Source organism: Carcharodon carcharias, chromosome 13 (genome assembly GCF_017639515.1).
Source record: "Carcharodon carcharias isolate sCarCar2 chromosome 13, sCarCar2.pri, whole genome shotgun sequence".
In the NCBI taxonomy this organism is placed as follows: Eukaryota; Metazoa; Chordata; class Chondrichthyes; order Lamniformes; family Lamnidae; genus Carcharodon; species Carcharodon carcharias.
The window spans coordinates 97,184,915-97,205,706 of record NC_054479.1 but is presented as its reverse complement, the minus strand read 5'-3'; the positions used below and the strand labels follow the sequence as shown (position 1 = coordinate 97,205,706).

Below are 20,792 nucleotides of genomic sequence, written 5' to 3'. Positions count from 1 at the left end.
GTTATTGGAAATTATTTTAAAATAGAGTTCTAGTAGGGTCTATGGTCGACGTGTGTCTGTGTGTGTCTTAATTAGATTAAAGCTATCTAGTCTGGGTGCTTTGATGTATAGTAGTTTTGAGGTGGTAATTAGGTAAATGTAACGAGGGTAGAAGGAAAAGTATAAAGAAACCATTCAAGACTGTGGGTGAAACCTTACACCTAGCTAGAAGATGCCAAGCAATTTGTTAATTTTTTTAGCTTACTAATAAAATTGGTGGGATGAAAGAGGTAAAATTAAAAGCCTAGAGATACAATAGAAAATTTACATTCAAAGAGAAAGATATGTATAAAGGAGAAAGGAGATTGTGTGTAAGGGAGAAGCTTTTAAGATCCAAAAAGTGTGAGAAGCCTCCAGCTGGTAAGCCTCAAGCTGCTGTTTGCAAGGACCCAGAGCTGAAAGAAACTCATTTTGAATGTGACTGTTCAGGGTGTGCTCTGCCAGATGTCTCTAGATCTATGAGATTTACAGTTGCCTTAACGGTGATGTAACTAGAGTCAGATTAGTTAGGGGATTTTTGTAGTTATTATAGTAGTAATTTTATAAACATATGCATGCGTTTACAATCTTCCTTGTATTAATAAATATTTAATTTAGTTTTATAAACACCCCCTTTAGACTCGGTGGTCTTATTACTACTGAATTCAAAGCCAGTATCTCGAAACATACAAATTGCAAAACTGGGTTATGACCGTTGTTTCAAGTTTCCCTCTGGGATTTGGACAACTTAGCCTTTACCTTTGGCTATGTCATAATACTCTGCAACCTCAAATTACATTAAATGAAGCCGACAAAGTCAATGATGATTCTAATATTTTAATCTCAGTCAGAAAGTGTGTAATCTTCTTCAATGGATTTTCTGAAGCACTTACTTCTTATTAGTTCCCCATAATCGTAATATCCATTTCTAACCCAAAATATCTTTGCTTTTTCTAGGGCTCAGGACCCAACTCAAGAAGGTAGAATAATGTCAACACCAAAGTCCATGGTTCACACTAAGGTATCTGTGCACAGGTTTTGGAAATTGTACCTTGAAAAAAAATATAATGGAAATTTGTGAGAACCAAATGTAATTGGGAACACTCACTAAAAGATGTAAAACAACAATTTGCATTGTAATAAAACATTTCAAAACGCTTCACAGGAGCATTAGAAAGAAAATTCTGACACCAAACCACATAAGGAAATAGGGCAGATGACCAAAAGCTTGTTCAAAGAAATAGCGTTTTAAGGATCAAAAGAGAGACAGAGAGGTTTAGGAAGAGAATTCCAGAGTTTAGGGCCTTGGGAGCTGAAGGATGCACCAATGGCGGAGCACTTAAATTCACGGATGCTCAAGAGGCCAGAATTAGAGGAGGGCAGAAATCTCGGAGGGTTTTGGGACTGGAGAAAATTAGAGTTTGGGAATGGCAAAGCCATGTAGGGATCTGAAAACAAGGGTTAGAAGTTTAGAACCGTGGCGTTACTTAGCCAGTGAGCAGAGAGATGTTGGGGAGTTGATGGCCAATCAATGACCTTCGCTACTTTGATTTTGTACTCCATACTTATTTTGAAAATCTGGAATCCTGTGTGTTTCTTTTTAAAATAAGAGCTTAACTTGTCCTCCCAATTTTAAAGATATGTTTCTGAGGCCCTATGTCTCTGATTTCTACTCAGACTAAAGCAGGCTTTTCCAATCCATAGCCCACAGGCCGGATTGTGGCCCACAAAGCCCCTCTTTGTGGCCCCCAGAGACACTGTTCAAACTGCCGGTAAGATGGGTAAGTGAAGTTAAAGATTCTGCAAAGGGCTGATCCTCCAATCAAAGATTGTTTCTCTCCCATGTTTGCTACTGATACGCTTACTGAGCCTATCAGCAGCAAATGTGGGAGGGAAACATTCTCTGATTGGAGAGGCAGCAAACACCAGCGATGGAGAGTTTGCTGGGAAGAGGTTTTTGTGGGGGTGAGGGGGAAGGAGAGAGAGACAGAGAGACTGCCAGGGCTCTGCAGATGAGAGGCTGTCAGGGTCACGGAGAGGACTAGCTGTTGGGGCCACAGGGAGCAGATTGCTGGGGCCTGCAGGAGGATAGGCTGCCGGGGCCACACGGAGGAGAGGCTGCAGGGACCCGTGGGAAGCTAGGCTGCTGGGACCATGCAAGACAGAGGCTGCCAAGGACATGGAGAAGAAAGGCTGCTGGGGCCATGGCGAGGAATGCTGTTGGTGCCACGAGGAGGAGACATTACCAGGGTCGGGGGTGGGGGAAAGAGGCTGGCTGATGTGTCTTGAGTGTGTGTGCGTGTGTGAGAGATAGTGAGTGTGTCTGTGTGCGTGAGTGTGTGTGTTTATGTGCGAGGGAGGAATGTGTATTGGGTGTGAGAGTGGGGGTGTGTGTGCGTGTGGGTGTGAGAGTTGGTGCATGTGAGGATGAGAGTGGGCGGGTTGTGGGAATGGGTGTGCGTTTAGGAGCAGCGGTATGTTTGGGAAAGTGGGTGTGTGTGTAGGAGTGAGAGTGTGTGTCTGCCTTACTCCCAGTCTCAAGTTTCTGACACATCCTCACCCCCAACCCCACAAACCAACATACACACTCACACAGTGGGTGGTGAGTGGGTGAGTACACCGAGGCTGGGAGTGAGCCAGATGCACACACTCTAACTCTCTCATACACTAATGGTAATTTTTATTAATTGCTCATTTTTAAAAACTTTATTGTTTTAACATTGCTTTATTTTTGCTCAGCAAGTTGTTTCTTTCTTCATTCTTTTTTTAAATCAGTTTAATGTTGTGCCATACCTTATCTTTATGAAATTTGACATGGGCCCCTTGAGCAGAAAAAAATAGAAATATGCAACCCCCACCCCAAGGGAAAATATTGAACAAACCTGGTCTAAAGCTTTACTAATTAGTGCATGTGTTCTTTCATTATTCATATGAAAATGTATCACCACAAAGTTCTCAGCATTAAATTTCATCTGACATTATATCTGCCCATTCTACACATTTTGGTTACGCAGATGATAGTTACAATGGTATGTGACTTGGATGTGATAATGTTTGCATGATCACTGAGCTGAGATGCATTGTGAACATAATTGCTGCATTTTATATATTGTGCAGACTTCAGCTACATTAGGTAAAGATTCATTTAGCTTCATGCTTGGCATAAGGGGCAATAAATAGTGTTACCTGTTGTCTAAGCCGATAGAAATGGCTCGTTATTGCTTTCTAACTTTGTTAGTGATATATTAAAGAAAATATCAGCTATGAATTTGGACATCCCGCTTTAGGACTTGACGGCCACAGAAGGTGCATTTATAACATGACCAAACAGGTTGATTATCAGCTTGTAAATTATTCCAATACGCCTGATGGCAGATGGTACGAGTGGGAGAATTTTCCTGGTCAGCTATACTGCAGAAAACAATGGCAAACCACTGCAATTCTTTGCCAAGCATAATCATGGACCCAATGAGCTCTTAGTGCATGGTGCCTGAAGGAGCAGGAGTTTCAGAAACATAACATTTAGGTTGGAGGTTAAATGCAAGATAAGCAGAAACATCTGATTGAGAAACTGATAAGCCACCCTGAAGTAAATGAAATTCAAACAAGCTTGGAGTTAATTACAGTTAAAAAGCTAATCTGTTCATCTTCAAAGTCAGAGTTAAGAAGTGTAAACACCGAACAGTGGATGATTCATTAGATAAAAACAAAAAACTGCGGATGCTGGAAATCCAAAGCAAAAAATAAAAAATACCTGGAAAAAAATCAGCAGGTCTGGCAGCATCTGTAACTGTACTCTTCTCTGCCAATGCTGCCCGACCTGAGTTTTTCCAGGTATTTTTTTATTTTTTTGCAATGGATGATTCATTTCTGCACCTCTTGGTAGAGCCAGGGTGTCTACTGTTATCTCCATAGAAGCTAAAAGCTAGCAATTCTGCGAAAGAGGATTATAAAATTCCATTAGAAATAGAAATGATTAATTTGCATTATAAAATCAAAGAGATGTGTTCAAGCTAAAATAATTTGTTTACATTCTTGAGATCATGTCAAAGCATGCCATGTTGTTATAGAAATGAGATGTGGGGGTTAAAGTTCCTTCGTTTAATTTAGATGGGTGTTTCTCACAGATGGGAGTTGTAGTTTTCATTTTAGTGTAGACTGCAGCTCACTGAGTTGGGAGAGCCAAAGGAAATAAATGTTAGTCACACCTACATCTTAAGCAGAGGAAGTACTAACTTTATCGTTCACTGTGTGGAATGCAAGTGAGAAGTTGGAAAATTTGCCAGAGGAAGAAATCTACAGTAATTCACACAGAAGCTTGTAGCAGAACACAGTCAGCAGAGTTAGCTTGGAAGCAGTCAGCTTGAAACAGGCAGAAAGCCAGGAGCTGGGGATCAGCTGCAGGACCAGCAACTGTACAGAAGCTGTGGGAGCATAGGCCATTAGGAACCAGGAATATTTCTGATGTTTAAATCCCTAAGCCAGAATGCAGTGAAACCTTATTTCAAGTTGAGAAGTACACAGTCGGTTTTGAAGAAAACTTGGAGGATCACTTAGCCAAAATCTAATGGAAAGATCCTTATGAAATGTCATACCTTGGAGAATGCCTGGAACACGGGGGAGAAATCAAAGTGACTTCCTGAGTGTGGGGGGGGGGGGTGCAGAGGTGGTGGTGTTGGCGGGGTGGGGTGGGGCGGGGGGGCGGGGGGGGGGGGGGGTTGCTGTGGTATGCCTTTGGATTGGACTCAGGAAGTGTGAATGAACCTTCAAGACTCTTGTAAGGTATAAGGGAACTCGGGGTGAGGTGGGGTAAAAAGTAGAACTGAGTTCATAGCATAAGTAGTTTTAAACTAGTGTCAATAGTACTTGCTTAATTCTTTTTAGATACAAACTTTGTTTTTGTTTAAAAACATCAATTCTTGTGGTATAATTCTGTCAGTTAATTACAGGGTGCTTGGATTTCTCTGTAAACATTAATGGTCTCTAACAGAATCATAACGCCCTTTGAAATCTCTCTTCAGTACATCATGTTTCTCACCACACAGCTCTGAAGTGATTTGGGACATTTTTCTATGTTAAAGGCACCATAGGGACTCTGTACTAAACCCCAGAATAAGAAAATTCTTGTTGAGGGATAGCCTTATTGGCAAAAAGGACAATCATTAATTTAGAATGCAAATAAACAAGGTTTATTGGACAACAAAGATTAATACTTAACATTCCAATAGTTGCGGCATGGCATGATACACAAGTTTGGTGCATGTTGGGTCTGCATTTCCATGGCCCCAGGGCTTCTGGGGTTTTCACTTGGTTGCTTGAACTTGGTACCTTGACTCCCAACATTCTTTGAGATTTTAACTTAAGTCAACTTAACTGGAACTAATATACAAGTCCCTTTAAGACTTCAACTCTGGTAGATCTTTTTTTCTCTCTCTGGTGGTGAGAGTTTTCTAACAAAGACTATTAAATTTTTTAAAAAGGTAATTACCTTTAACCCTAATACTGTATTTTAATACTGATCTGGGTTCTTATGGCAACCCCAAATTGATGACTATTACCCATGGACTGGCAATGTCCCATGCAAGTGCTCTACCAGCAACCCTAACTTTCTTCACTGACAAATGCCCCCAGCAAGGGTCTTGAGACGAATGCTATCACCTGGCAAGTGTAGAAACCCCAGTGATGCTTCCTTATTTTATACTCTTTTTGCAGGCAGCTTTAGGAACTTCCAGCCCAAGTATATGTATCTGTGTCAACATTACTAACAACTTCAAACCAAATATTTGAAATTCTTGATCAATGGAAAGAGTGCTCCTAGTTTCCCCACAACAATCCAACCTTAACTTGTACCCTTTTGACCAGAGATACATCTTCAGACCATTCTTCTAGCCAAACAGTATTGCTGTCTTGGCTTGTTTACTGCTCATGCTAGACTTACTGGAGCCCAAATATGCAAAATGTGTCCTAGCTATAACTCCATGTAATCTTTTTAAAGCTACATTACAGTATTTTGGCACTTAAACAGATGCCAAATTAAAGACTTTAACATTCCAATGATACATACAAATTAAACTTTCTTTCACCAAACTTGTGTACAGCACAAATTGATAACTTAAGCCTTATTTATCACACAAATGTGCCAATGAGCTGAAGTCTAACAGCACTATAAAATAAAAGGTGTGATTCAGCTTTCCAGGCTCTTGACCATGCTCAGATCAAGCCAACAAAATAGTTTGGATTATGCATGGACATTAAAGCACTTTGATGTGAGACCAACCCTAACACACTGATCTCCATGTTGGAAAGGTATGTTTTCAAGCAATGCTCCAGAGACTTGAACACATGCTCTAGGCCAAACTTAATGAACCTAAGAACTGCATAAGATAATTTTCAGGTGTTCGAGAGCTGCAAGACATGATCAAACTTTACAGTCTAATAACTGCTAGTAGAGAACATCCTGGTCTCAAGTCTTTGAAAATCCAGTTGATATGTTGTCAAGGCTGCACGAAGGAACTCCGTCAGGTGTTGATTTGTAAGGACTGCACGATATTTCGACTTTACAAACTTCATTGTGGTGTACAGTGATTCACAGCAGTATGTTGTACCAAAAATTGAAATGAGCTGTATACTAATTTTCTTGAGTTGAGGATATTTTCGTTCTGGCACTTGCTTCCAGAATTCGAATGTAGATTGCAATTTATGCATCTTTAGACCCTGGTCCTCCAGGAAGTCCAGTTCATTTCTACAGCAGATGTTTCCGTAACCAGATGTTTAAGATCGGACAACCATCGTTGACCACATTAAGCATGAGTGGATGAACGGATTTGCAGGAAAGGAAGATGGATTTCAACTTCTGCAAGTCACTAAGCCTGGCTCGAAAATTATCAAGCATTCTTGTAATTTATTCTCTGTATTCTTAAGGTTTGTGATCTTCAATATTAGGGAGTGTGTTTACCCTCCTTTTGAGATGGGGAATATGGTTGAAGTTTTGTGACAGCATGTCTCTTTGCAAAAACCTTATTCAGCTGTGGATAGGGTCTTTTCTTCAAGAAAAGCAATGATAGGTTGCAAAAGTTCCACAAGGCATGGCTGGTTGACAACCACCTCACAATGCAGTAGAAGGGGACATCATTGGGCTTGTCTTCAAGTTGCAGCTCTTCAATAAAATTTTTGAACTGTCAGTGAGTCTTCCTATTTGAGCAGTTGAAATTGACAACTTCAAGGGCTGTTTTCATAACATTTTCATGCTTGAAGTATCTGGTTGCTAGATGCTCAGGATGAATGATGCAAAGAATAGGGAGAAACTCCAGAAATTTGGGATCACTTTTCAAAAGTACAATTTGGCCTACATTTTTCCTCACCATTGCAGGTGCTCCATTCATTGAAACACTGACAGGTTTATCCAGTGGTAAATCATCACTTGCCAACACTCTGTCAAATATGTTTTTTATGTCAACACCATGATTTGTTTCTTTTAGCACCACTAAGTCCAACAATTCTTCTTTCACAATTACATCCAAGGAAACATAAACAAATATCACCAGTTGTGAGCTATCTTGTATGTCTGTGGATTCATCAAGAGCTAAGCTGAATGCTAGAGAATTCTTCAGATCGTTTTGTGTCTTGCTTGCGACATCAGCACTGATCTGGGAGATATGCCCCTCCGTAGCGTGGCATGAAATTGGATTTAACAATTGGTCGCTTAGGTTTTGTGTGATTTGGATCGAAAACTGCAACAACTTTAGCAATATTCTTCTTAACAAATTCTCCAAGAGTATGGATGTTTAGCAGGAGCAATATTCCATAACAAAACTAGCTTAGGTTGTTGTGTCAGCTTCTTTAATGAACGTTGAAATTACGGTCTGCTGGATATTTAGGGGTGATTTTAACAGTTAACTTGTTTTTGCATAATTCTGATTTGTAAGGATACTCAGATGAAAAGTTTTTGTGATTTGTTTCACAGTGGTGTTTCAAGTCATTGGCTTTGTAGTGAGTGAGGGATGCATTGCAGATAAGGCACATAGGTTTCAGGACTTCCACGGTAAATGCAAAATCTTCCTCCCGTTCTGGCTTAAAATTTCTGCTTTCATTTTCATACTTCACTTTCTTACAATTTGGCTATCATTTTCATTCACAAAGTTTACACAGTGTTAACACTTAATTCCAAAGCTCTTTAAATGCAACCTATGTTTATGAGCTGTAAACAAAACTTGTATATTGAATGTATCACGAGGGTTTCCAATCTTCATCTTCAAAGGAGAAAAGCTCTGAAGAAGTCATACAGACTCAAAACGTTAACTGTTTCTCTCTCCACTGACGCTGCCAGGTCTGCTGAGTTTTTCCAGCATCCGCAGTATTTTGCTTTCACTTTCGATGATCCTGCCTTGGAATTTTCTCCAAGTGTTGCTCCAACTCGGACGGCTTCAACAATGGCCCACCTCACAGGATTTCAATCTTGCCTTCTGAGATCCCTTTCTCTGGATTCCTGAGTACACCCAAGCATCACATTACAAGCACAATTCAGCTCTTCGGCCAGACCAAGCAGAAAACTATTGGTCCAAAAGGGTACCTTTGCCCAAACGACCTGCAGCAGGGTCACCAACCTTCGGCTGCCTTCTTGGATCTTCAGGGCTTCTTGAGCCCACTTCACTTAAAGTCTGCTCGCTGCAGCGCTTTCTTTAATTGGAGATTGTTTAACTTTCTCTCAACTCAACTGGGACCTGGTTCCTGTCCCTTGTCTCTTGTTCCTGCCTCTGGGACACTTCTTGGGGTTTCTCCCTGTCCCCCTCCCTTGTCCCTCTCTCTGAGACAATTTCCTGACTATGGCAGTCTGCGCCCAGCTATCTGAGCCGGGTTTTCACACCCTTCTTTTTTCCCTGTGAGCAGGTGCACAGGGCCTATCCAGGGCCTGAAGAACAAAAAGTTGCCAAAGTGCACATGTAGCCGGTTCCCAAACTGCGCAGTAAGTCAAAAGATAGTCAGAACTTTCACAAGCAGGTAAGCTTGGGTTTCATAAGTTTATATTAAGTTGAGATAGAAAAAGGTGTGCAACCAATATTTTTCTGCGAGCACACTTGTGTCAAAGGCCCAAATGCGGCTTACAAGCCGCGGTTTGGCCAAACCTGCTCTAAGCTAACACTTCAGCTTTGCACTGTCAGAGTTCCATCTTCTGGAGGAGATTATAAATTGAGGTCCGAGCTTCCGCTTCCAGTGGATGTAGAAAAGTCCTTGGCACTATTTGAAAAAAAAAGAATTTTGCTACAGCCCCGGTCAACATTTATCCCTAACTAACATCACTAAAAAGAGATCAGTAGTCATTTATCTCATTGTTAGCAAGATCTTCAGATAATTACTATGCCTACAAGTGGCTGCATTTTAAAAAGCAATGAAAAGGCAGCTTTATAGTATGAGAGGTGCTTTGTAAATGCAAGTCCTTTTCTTACTTTCATTTAACCTAGAGGATTACCATGTACCGACAATAGGCAACCATCACATTATATGGTTCTCTTGGATAACTGGATGAAAGAAAGACTCCACAAGGGGTTGGGGGGGGGGGGGGGGTGGAGAAGAGAAGAAAAGCGAAATGAAACTCCGGAACCAAAGCCTAAAGCAGCAGCTTTCAGATGGTCATCCAAAAGCAATTTATTAAATGGAGGTTGTTGTACTCAAATGACAAGACTCAGTGCCACAGATGTCTTCTTTCTTCCTGATCCCTTCGACGTTTAAATTAAGCTTCAGTCTGCATTCTTGAAGCCAGCGTCAATTCTATTGCTAATACTAGTGCCAGTGTACTAGTGGAAAGTAGGACTGGAATACATGCCTTAAAATAGACATATTTGGTGGATTTAAATCAAGGTAACAGGGTGTATCGCTACCTGGCTGGAGAACCAATGAGAAATCTGCATCTCCTCCTTTGCGGAAGGCTTGATGGAGTTAAGTGCCAAACATGCACTTAGGTGGCCAGCGGCGGACTTTCCATGGGGTCAAGAACCCCAGGGAAGAAATCCCACCCTCAAAGAGCTGTCAGCCAATCAAACATTGGCAGCTGTAAACTGCAGGCAGTGCCAGCAGGAGCGAGGAAATCCCCCACCCAAACACTCTACTTAAGGGCTTTAATTGCCCCTTAAGGGCAGGGGCAGGAAGGCCATCCACAAGCCTTCCAGCACCAGGCTTAATCAGGGCAAAGGCAGGGTTTAAATGTCCTCCTGCCTCCAAACTCACCTTGGGGGAGGGCATTAAATTCCATCATTGTTTGAACCATACACTCCCTACTATAATATATATACTATGTAATTAATGGAGATTTCAAGAGAACTGGTGAAGTCTACCTGTTTGTTTTTTTTAAGGATATCCATATTGCAGAGATTTGGAACAGATCAATTTCTCCTTTTACAAGTGACAGCATGAAGATGTATGGTTACAAAGTAGGATAGGGTTGAACATTGGAACTAACATAATTAGAAGGTATTGGACAGAAGGCAACATTTTGGAAATGCAAGACTCAAATATTTGAAATGTTTTTTGTAATCATTATCTCCACATTAAACTTCAGTTAATATGCAACTTAATTTCTTCACATACTTGCAATAAAATAAGAGGAATAACGTTATATAGAAAGTCTGGTAACAAGAAATATCTAGCTTCGAAAGACGATTCCAATCACACAAGGTGCAAGTTAGATGGAAGAAAGAAATGGCATTCATTGATGTTACTGTTCTAGCAAAAGAAATACTCTAGACTACAGTGAGCAAAGACTGTTCCTTTCCTATTTAGTGGATTAACTAGAAAGAGGATGCTCAGAGCTGGCTGAAGTGCTGGAATGGTTATGACTTAATAGCAACATTTTGTATATTGGACTGGCTGGCTGCAGCATGGCAACCTTGTGGTTTAAAACTACTTTTATTTGCATCATAAATCCAAAAATGAAGAGGTAGAAGGTTACAAAGAACACGAAAACAAGTTGGGGAAGTGAGCATGACCAACTCTATAGATTGTGTGGCAGAATTTAACACTCTAAAAAGATTTAATTCACTGTTGCAGCTAATATTCATTTATTTTCAACATGGCATATCGTGGGAAATCTGCTAAAATATATATATTACACACACATGAAGGGTTAGCACTGGACCTGTGTCAAATCGTTAAAATGGATTATTTCATCAAAATCACAAGAATGGGGAAAGTATACCAGCAAATCTACTGCACAAAGTGTAAACAATTTCCCTAAAAACAATTCAAATCAGTTTAATTAAAAAATGCAGTAAAAATACATCTGTAAATATCACTCCAGTAAGTAAAAATTGCAATTTCCAGAATCACATTGAACCACCTGTATTCCAAATAGTATCTTTTTTTTAAAAAAAGTTTAAACAGAATCAGTACATTTACATTAGTGGAGGCAAGGAGGAGGACTAAATTTTGTAAAGAAATAAGTGTTGTAAAACAGAAGAAAAATGATGCATTTTAATGTATCCATGGTCAATCTGGAAAATAACTTATATAATTGTTCTCAATGTCCACTGAATCTTCACAAATATAGTTCTGTAGTTGAAAATAGATATCTGTATCAAAGTAAGAACCTAAAACAATTTCTCTCAAATGAATAACTTTGAGATTACACTAACCTGTGCTATTGGAAGAATTCATAATAATTTAAATATGTTACAATCTTATTCACTCAAGCAAGGAAAAATCATATGGTTGAAATCCTTCCCTGAAAGCCTTAGCAAATTCTTCCTCATCTTCTCGGCTATATTTACATTCCCTCCAGTTGGCTTTATCTGGTATATTTAGGACAGATTCACTTGCCAAAACCTCCCTGTGAGAAATTCAGAAACAATAAATAATTAATAAGCCAAGAAGCAGAGTAAGCATGTGCTGTAATAAACAAAGTTTACAGGTATAAAATTCACTTTACTTGACTTATCTTGCCTAGCAAAGAAGAGCAACAAAGATACAATTATCCAATGACATTAAACGTGGGATGTTTCTATAGGGTGCATTAGAAGTCTTACATAAGTACACAGTACTAAGTAATATTTACTACCTGTCATCATTGCTCCACCATAATTAAAATTTCTAATCTAGCCCTCCACCACCCAACTCCCAAAACATCTTGCCCTCTGGGACATGTGGGTACTGTTGTTTATTTACTCAAGATTCACAGCTGTGCAGCTACAAGACAGATGGTGCTGTTCTCCACGGAACAATTAGCCTTAGAGCTCCTAAAACTGGGCCTGTGATCAAATCCTGCCCACTCTCTCAACTGTCACCTCCTGCAATCTGCTGTTAAACACCCAGCACTGCTGCCTCCCCATTTTAAAAAACAGTGAAGAAACTTTATTTTACTTTTAGCTAAGCCTGGGAATTTACTTTTGACAGTGTACGCATGTTGAAGGGGACTCACCAAAAGCAAAGAAACCTGTGTTATCTAAAATCTACTCAGCAGTTATTACTACTGAAACTCTTTGAGAAAAGCCCCTGCTGATGATGGGGCACATTCTACCTAATGTCTTATCTTTCTACTCCTTTTTGCTCTTTCCTGTTACTCCCACGTCAACAATCCATTGAATTCCCCACACTACCAGCCACCCGCTTCCACTTTTGTCAGCAGGTGAATGGCAAAAGGTAAATAAAGACTATTCATGCTGCACATAACAAATTATTTTTTGGGGAGCCAATGAAAAATAAAATCACTATAATTTTATTTCTTGAATCCTCTCAGTGGAAATGCAAAGCTATCCGACACCATCCTGGAAATTAATCATTCCACCAACCCCAGGCACACTTCTGAGCAATACCATAGGAAATCTATTAGTATCTTAAAAAAATATCTGCTGCAATGGTAAAAAATGGAAATAATCCAGTTATTTTACTGAGGTTTTCTTTTAAACTTGAAGTGTCCAACAATGGCCCTTGAAGTCCGGGTAAATCGGCCTGTGTACTTCTGTTTTGTGCACTTCTATTTCCTATTTACTGTATTTTCCTGCCAAGAGTTTAGGGGCCCAGAGGTTTGGAAATGACTGTTAGCATCTATAACCTGAAAATGCCAATTAATAGGAACACTGATTTATGCTTCATATGAGAACCTTTTCTAACTAAATGCTTAAAAAAATTGAAAGAACTTGAAAAAATGTATAAAAATTATTTTGAACAATTGAGTCATGAAAAAACCAAAGACAAGCTCCATTACTGAAAATATAGCTCTGAAATAGTGAAAAATGTACAAATAACATGTTATTGCTTGCATGTAATTTTCCCTTGTGCTTGATAATTACTAGTCATTTTGGATATGGTGAAAACTTAGCATGCTCGGGTGATTAACTAATTACAGGCCATCAGTTCTGTTGACGGGTCATGAGGACTCGAAACGTCAACTCTTTTCTTCTCCGCCAATGCTGCCAGACCTGCTGAGTTTTTCCAGGTAATTCTGTTTTTGTCATCAGTGTATTACTCTGATTAGTCAACAAAGTAGTGTCAGATAAAAAATAAATAATTTTAAAATCCAATTCTGAAGACAAGCCACCGATTAAAGGAAATAGGTGTATTAAACAGCTTTCATATATGCCCCATTAAAATGGGGATCAGGTGACCGACAGCATTCAAACATTTTAAGCTGACAGAATATTTAAGTGTGACAAGTTGGACTCAAGAACAGAATGGCTGTGGAATACTGATTCATTACATTTCCTGAAATTTCTCTTAAGAAGTTCAATTAAAATTTAGTTAAGTGCTACAAACTCTTGGAAGGACAAACCTCAAGAAATTGTTTTTATTCATTCATGGAATCTGGGCATTGCGGGTAAGGAAAGCGCTTATTGCCCATCTTTAATTGCCCTTGAGAAGATGGTGACGAGCTCCTTCTTGAACGGCTAAATTGTGATGGTACTCACAGAGATACATAGTGCTATTAGGTGTAGGTTCTAGGATTATGACTCAGTAATAATGAAGGAACAGCGACATGTTTTCAAGTCAGAACAATGTGTGACCTGGTCAAAAACTTGGGAGGTGGCAGTGTTCCCACATACCTGCTGCCTTTGTCCTTCTAGATGAGAGAGATCAGAAATTTGGAAGACACTGTCAAATAAGCTTTGGCCAATTGCTTCAGTGTATCTTGCAGATGGCACACAAAGTAACCATGTTGCACCAGTAGTAGAGGGAGTGAATGGTGGATGGGGTGTCAATCAAGCATGCTGCTTGCATGATGTCAAGCTTCTGGAATGTTATAGGAGCTGCACTCATTCAGGCAGGTGGGAAATGTTCAACCCCACTCCTGACTTGTGCCTTTTAGATGGTGAAAAGGCTGAAGATTCAGATGGCAAATCACTCACTGCAGAATATTTAGCTTCTGACCTGCTCTTGTAACCACAGTATTTATGGTGGCTGGATCGGTCAAGTTCCTAGTTAATGGTGACCCACAGGACGTTGATGAGGGATTAGCTATAGTAATGCCATTGTATGTCAGGGGGAGGTGGTCAGACTCTTTCTTGTTGGAGATGGTCATTATCTGGTCCTTGTGTGGTGCAAAATGTTACTCGCCACTTATCAGCCGAAACCTAAATCTTGCAGCATGTGAGCATGGACTGCTTCATTATTTCAGGATTGCGAATGAAACTGAGCATTGTGAATACTGAATGAGTGGAGAGTTTTCCCCTGATGCCCAATGACTTCAATTTTGCCAGGGGCCCTTAATGCCACACATAGTCAAATGCTGCCTGATGTCAAAAGCAATCACTCTCACCTCCCCTCGAGTTTGGCTCTTTTGTCCATGTTTGGACCATGGTTGTAATGAGGTCACCAACCAAGTACCCCTGGTCGGAACCCAAACTGAGCATCAGTGAGCAGGCTATTGTTGTGTAACAGCTGCTTGATAGCACTATTGATGACTCCTTCCAACATTTTGCCGATGCTCGAGAGGAGGCTGATGGGTGGCAATTGGCTGGATTGGATCTGTCTTGCTTTTTGTGAATAGGACGTGCCTAGGCAATTTTCCACAATGTCGGGTAGATGCGAATGTTGTGGTTGTACTAAAACAGCCTGTTTAGGGGCACAGCGAGCTCTGGAGCACAAGTCTCCAGCGCTTTGCCGGGATGTTGTCAGGGCCCATAGCCTTTATAGTATCTAGAGCTTTCAGCCGTTTCTTGATAATATCCTCTAAAACGTCCTGGCAAGCTACTCAACTGTATCAAATCACTACAATTCAGTGGAATAATAAAACTGGACAGGTCACCCAGCATCAACCTAGGCAATAGATTTGAACATATCAAACGTATACCCAATCCCATCAACCCTACAACAAACTTCTCCCTAACATCTGGGAATTTTGCCAAAATTGGGAGAGCTGTCCCACAAGCCTTCCTGACACACTCAGAGGATCATACCTTTCAGCCAACATCCAAGACTCCTCTATCATCATTCTTAGGTATGTCCTGTCTCACCAGAGGTAGCACAATGATATACAATTGTAAGGAACAGCCCTGGTAGTCCTTTGAACCCCATGAACATCAGGTCAAACATTGGCAATGCGACCGGTTGTTTACTCCAGCTCAAAACTGAGCATCCATGAGGTGCTGTGGGGCAGCAGCAGAATTGTATTGTACAATAATATGTAACCTCGGCCCTCGGCATCAAGGTAGTCTTTGACACGAGTGAAACATGAAGGAGCTGGAGTCATATTTGGCACAAAGGATCGAAGGCCAATCACCTTAACCCCAGGACCTCGTTCCAGACCTTCTTCAGGGCAGTATCCTAGACCTAAGCATTTACAGCTGCTTCAACAGTGACCTTCCCTCCACCATAAGATCAGAAGTGGAGATGTTCGCTAATAATTGCACAACATTCAGTACCATTTTCAGCTCCTCAGATATTAAGGTAGTCTGATTCATATGTAGCAAGACCTGGACAACATTCAGACTTGGGATGATAAGTGGAAAGTAACATACGTACCACACATGTGCCAGGAAATGACTGACTATCTCCAGCCAGAGAGAATTGTCATGAAACTGACATCTTTTTCATAATATTTTTCTGGTTTATTGCAAAGTTGGTTTATAGCCGTAAGTATAGTTGGATGTGTGTGATTTAATTACATTTTGTAGTCAAGCAGACTGCAAGTTTTAAATCATCAAAAGAAGCTAGGTGCTTGACATGCCAATGAATAAACATGGATGCTGGCTTAGCGTGTAAGGTGTGAAGAGAATTTGCATTTTTAGATATATGAAAGGATATTTGGATTTCAAAGGGATCTTAGTCTGTTTACAACTAGCCAGATAAGCAAGGCTAAGGGGTGTGTTTATTTTTCCCAAAGGTTATTGACAATACATAGTGGCAACATTAAAGCTTTTATATTGAGGAAGAAACAGTTTCAAAGGCATATGGAACAATAGAATTTACATATTAAAATGAGAAACAAATATAAAGGGGAATGAAAGATTGTGTGTCAGAAGGCCATGTAAAATCTAACAGAAGTGTGTGAAATAGCCTTAATGAAGCCTCCAGCATTTGTGCATAAGTCTAACCAAACTGAAGCTGGAGAAAAGTCAGTTGGAATTACACTGTCCAGGGTATTGTGTTAACTTGTTGAGTTTGTTTTAAATCTAAAATCGATTGTGGACTGTTGCCTTAAAGGGAGTGTAACTGGAGGTTAGGAATTTTAGGAGTTATTATAGTAGTAATTGTAGTCTTATGTATGTGCTTGACATCTTTTATTTTGTTAATAAATATTTTAATTTAATTTTTAAAAATATCTTCTGCATTTGTAATAAATACAAATTCCAAAACCGTTGTGATAGCGCGATCAAGATTCCCTCGTGGATTTGGTCCACCTGGCACACATCATCTGCCACTTCATAACAGAATCTAAACATTCAACCACATTACCATTGCTGAATCCCCTACTACAAACGTCCTGAGGGTTAACATTGACCAGAAATTGAACTGGTCAGCCATGGCTACAAGAGGTCAGGGACTGGGAATTCTGAGGCAAATAACTCATCCATGATTCCCCAAAGCCTGTCCACCGTCAACAAGGCACAGAGTGTGATGGAATGCTCTCTATTTCCCTGGATGAGTGAAGTTCCAATACACACGAAGCACACCACCACCCAGGGCAAATCAACCCATCAGCAACACATCCACCACCTTAAACATTCACTTCCTCCACCACCAACGCAGTAGCAGCAGTGTGTGCTATACACAAGGTGCACTGCAGCAACTCATTAAGGCTCCTTTGACAGCAGCTTACAAACTGCGACCTCTACCACCTAGAAGGATGAGAGAAGATGCATGGGAACACCACCACCTGCAAATTTCCCTCCAATACACTATCCTGACTTGGCTATACTGATGTCCCTTTACTTTCATGGGATCAAAATCCTGGAACTCCCTTCCTAAAAGCACTGTCAGAATGCCAGCAGCAGAAGGATAACAACAGTTCAAGGCAGCAGCTCACCGCCACCTTCTCAAGGGCAATTAGTGATGTGCAATAAAATGCTGGTCCTGTCAGTAATGCCCACATAACTTTTTATTATTAAATAGAATAAAATTTAAGAGTGAGCCGCATACTTTCCTTACAATAGATATTAGTGAACTGGTTGAACAGTCTGGTAGTTTCATGGTCATCATTATTAACACTAGCTTAATTCCTGAATTATTTACTTAACTAAATTTACTGTCCACAACTGTCATGGTAGGACTTAAACTCATATCTCTGGATCATTAGTCCAGGCCTCGAGATTACTATCCAACTAACATGAACACTATGCTACCATAGCCATTTTCTCAGTGGCCAACAATAAAGCTTTAAAGTTTATGGAAATGAAGCATAATTTTCCACCCCAAATTAACTTTGTTTACCTTTGTCCCATAAGTTATTAGTTTACAAAAATGGTAAATGTCAATCCCTTTAATGTGAAGTGAAATATAACCCAAATGAAGGCACTTTTGTTGATACAATATAATGTGCTGTTGTTTGAATTACGTGGATCAATCACAAAACTGTCACCTGCCTCATCCACAGCAATCACCAGCAAAGAAACCATGTCAAAAATAGGAGTATATTCAGAGACTTCCACATGGATAATGTTTAATGACTGTAGCATCTCAAGAATTGAGATGGTGTAGATAACTACTCAGCTATATCATCATGGTTTAGGATAGTGATTCTTCAAACTTTTAAAAAGCTATATCCTTTTGCACTTACTAATTGAGGATACTGGTATCCAAAAGACTGATCCATTTTCAATATTGTGCCCTTCAGCATGAATACTATATACACTGGAGGTCAGTAAGTCCAAGCCAAATAAAATTGATTTTTTTTAATCTTTAAAATATATTGCTGGGATAATTAGTTTTACAACAGCATTATAAAGTAGAGTTGATATGGCAAAAGATTGCTGATTTTTACAGGTATAGTAAGAACAAAAAAAATGAAATAACTGATCTAATTTACAAAATATGAATGTGGTGCTGATGGCTTTGAAAAAAGCACCATCAGATTTTAAAAATCCTGAAAATAGGAAGTAGTTGCTTACGATATTTTCTATTAGAAAACTTATTACACATTGTTAAATGTATGCTCTCTTCATGTGGCTGGATCCAGTATGTACTCAATGTTATCTCTTGCAGCTTTTACAACGAACGCTGTCCAGATTCAATTCAGGTAGCTACATTAAGCAACACAAATGCTCACTAGAAATGATAGATCCTCAAGATCATCAGGTTACCTACTCTTCTTACCTTCCAAACTGTAAAGGGAATTGCTTCTTGATTCTGTGCAACAGTTTTTCTCCACTGTCCAGTTCAACATAGAAATATGCCGATCCAGGTTGAATTATCTACAAAAACACAAATCAAATAGTCTGAGTTTACAAATCACTGAAGACATGGATCGTTATTTTCTAATTACTTCTAACTTTCTAAGTTGGATTTTTTTTTTTGGTTGAAGGCGATGTCAGGTGACATTCTGGCAGTGAGTTAGACCTTTCGCCATGGAGTCCATCTTCATTTAACAGACTGATGGCTGCAACAGCCCTGGATAAAATGAGGTCAAAGCAAATTCATAGACCTGAATAGCCCATATTTTGTCCACCTCTTTCAAAGTCACCATGGTTTTATATATAGGGATGGCAGGAAATTACAAAGGTTCAACAGGAAATGTAACATTTTACAATCTGTGCTATGCCACATGCTTGATTATACACATTAATACATGTTGAAATTTAACCTTGCAACAGACATTCTTGCTACAATAACATTTTTGTAAATTGTCACAGAAGGTGGTGACAATTAGTTTTACATGGGCACAGGTGCATTAGCTGCTAACTACACGAATCTGCTGTTTGTGCCTTTCCAGGGTGGTTATCAACATGCCCTACAAGCGTCATTCAGAAACAGCTGCAGCAATATTTGTTGCAAGTTTCTAAGAAAAGCATCTTGGATATCTTCCAATAATAAACATAAAACTTTTTCCATTGCTACGTATACAAAGTGACAAATCTAATATTCATAGTCTCCTTACAAAGTTGGTTTTACGAAGCATAATGTTGTGTCACGAGTACATTTTTTACATCTTACCATCAGAAATTTCAGTTACTTAAAGCCAATGCCGAGGCTGGCTAAGAAATTAAAAATATAACAAAAAACTCAAGTTAAATATTATTTTTTTTATCTATATTTATATTAAATCCTTTTCATTTAAAATGCTTTCTGCTGTAGAAACATACGACTTGCACTGCAATGGTCAGAACAATTGCAGTATATTGTGCTTTGGTAATTGGTCAGTAATATTAATACAAATTGGATATATAATATATAAATAAGTATATATATATAAAATATACACATATACATACACAAATCTTAAAATGAATTGCATTTATATGACTTTTTTAATATAGAAAAATCCCACAGTGCTTCCAAGAGGCATAAATCAAAAAGTAGACACTGAGCCAAAGAAGGATATATTAGAGGAGTGAATAGGCCAAAGAAGATATAAGGAGTGACCTAAAATCTGGTTTTTAAAAAAGATAGACAGAAAGAGGGTTTTACAGAGGGAATTAAAAAGAGTGGGTTCTGGGCTGCCGTTGCAACTGGGATGGGAGGCGTGCACTGTGTCTCTAGTTCCACTACTCCACAGCTCACAACATACATTTAAACGATTTCTCCAGCTAGCTATACGGCCAAATGTGTGCTTTACCAAGAATCTCAGAATGACCACTCAATGCCCTGGTTTCTTCAATAAACAGCAAAATTATTAGTTTATTATAAAACCAGACTTGTCAAGTAGAAACAAAGCTTATTAACATACAGTATGAAAAATGTAAGTATAATAATTACTCTAAATAGCCAAACACACTCTCTCACACACAAACACACAATATAGAGGAATTCTAAATGTTTAAAAGTCAATGGTTCAAGGGAAAAGAATGGATGACAGAGTCCTTGAAATAATGCCCAAGTTATACGGTTGGTTTCTCAGCACCAGCCTGGGAAACAATCGATGACTCTTGTACTACTTTTCAGGCGGACTTCACGGAAAACTTGCTGTCAGTCGATTTCAGAACGTAGAGCAACTTCGGAGTAACTTCCATTCACTTTTTGCTTTCGACTGGGTCTGGAGCTTTGGCAGCTTTTGTCTTCTTTACCCGAGCAGCTGATCCTTCTTGTTTTCTCCAAAGCAAAATTAGCCTACGAGCTTTTAAATACTCTTGTCCACATGTTTCTTTTCAAAGGCATAAATCACACTTATCTTTCGTGAATCTAATCAAGTAGGATAA

At 39.5% G+C, this 20,792-nt stretch overlaps 1 protein-coding gene across 7 annotated transcripts in view; it reads right to left on the bottom strand.

Annotated features, from left to right (window-relative positions):
* The window catches only part of cwf19l1 (CWF19 like cell cycle control factor 1), a 52,116-nt gene that overhangs the window by 7,765 nt on the left and 23,559 nt on the right, over positions 1–20,792 (bottom strand). For 5 of the 7 annotated variants that reach the window (XM_041202390.1, XM_041202392.1, XM_041202391.1 and 2 more), the window contains 2 exons: positions 18,754–18,851; positions 11,046–11,836 (listed from right to left, as the gene is read on the bottom strand). In XM_041202390.1, coding sequence (XP_041058324.1) covers positions 11,692–11,836; positions 18,754–18,851 — 243 coding nt within the window. In that variant the 3' untranslated portion in view covers positions 11,046–11,691. Of the gene's footprint in view, positions 1–911; positions 1,070–11,045; positions 11,837–18,753; positions 18,852–20,792 lie in introns of those variants that run through there. The other 2 variants (XR_005944752.1, XR_005944753.1) reach the window with 1 other exon arrangement.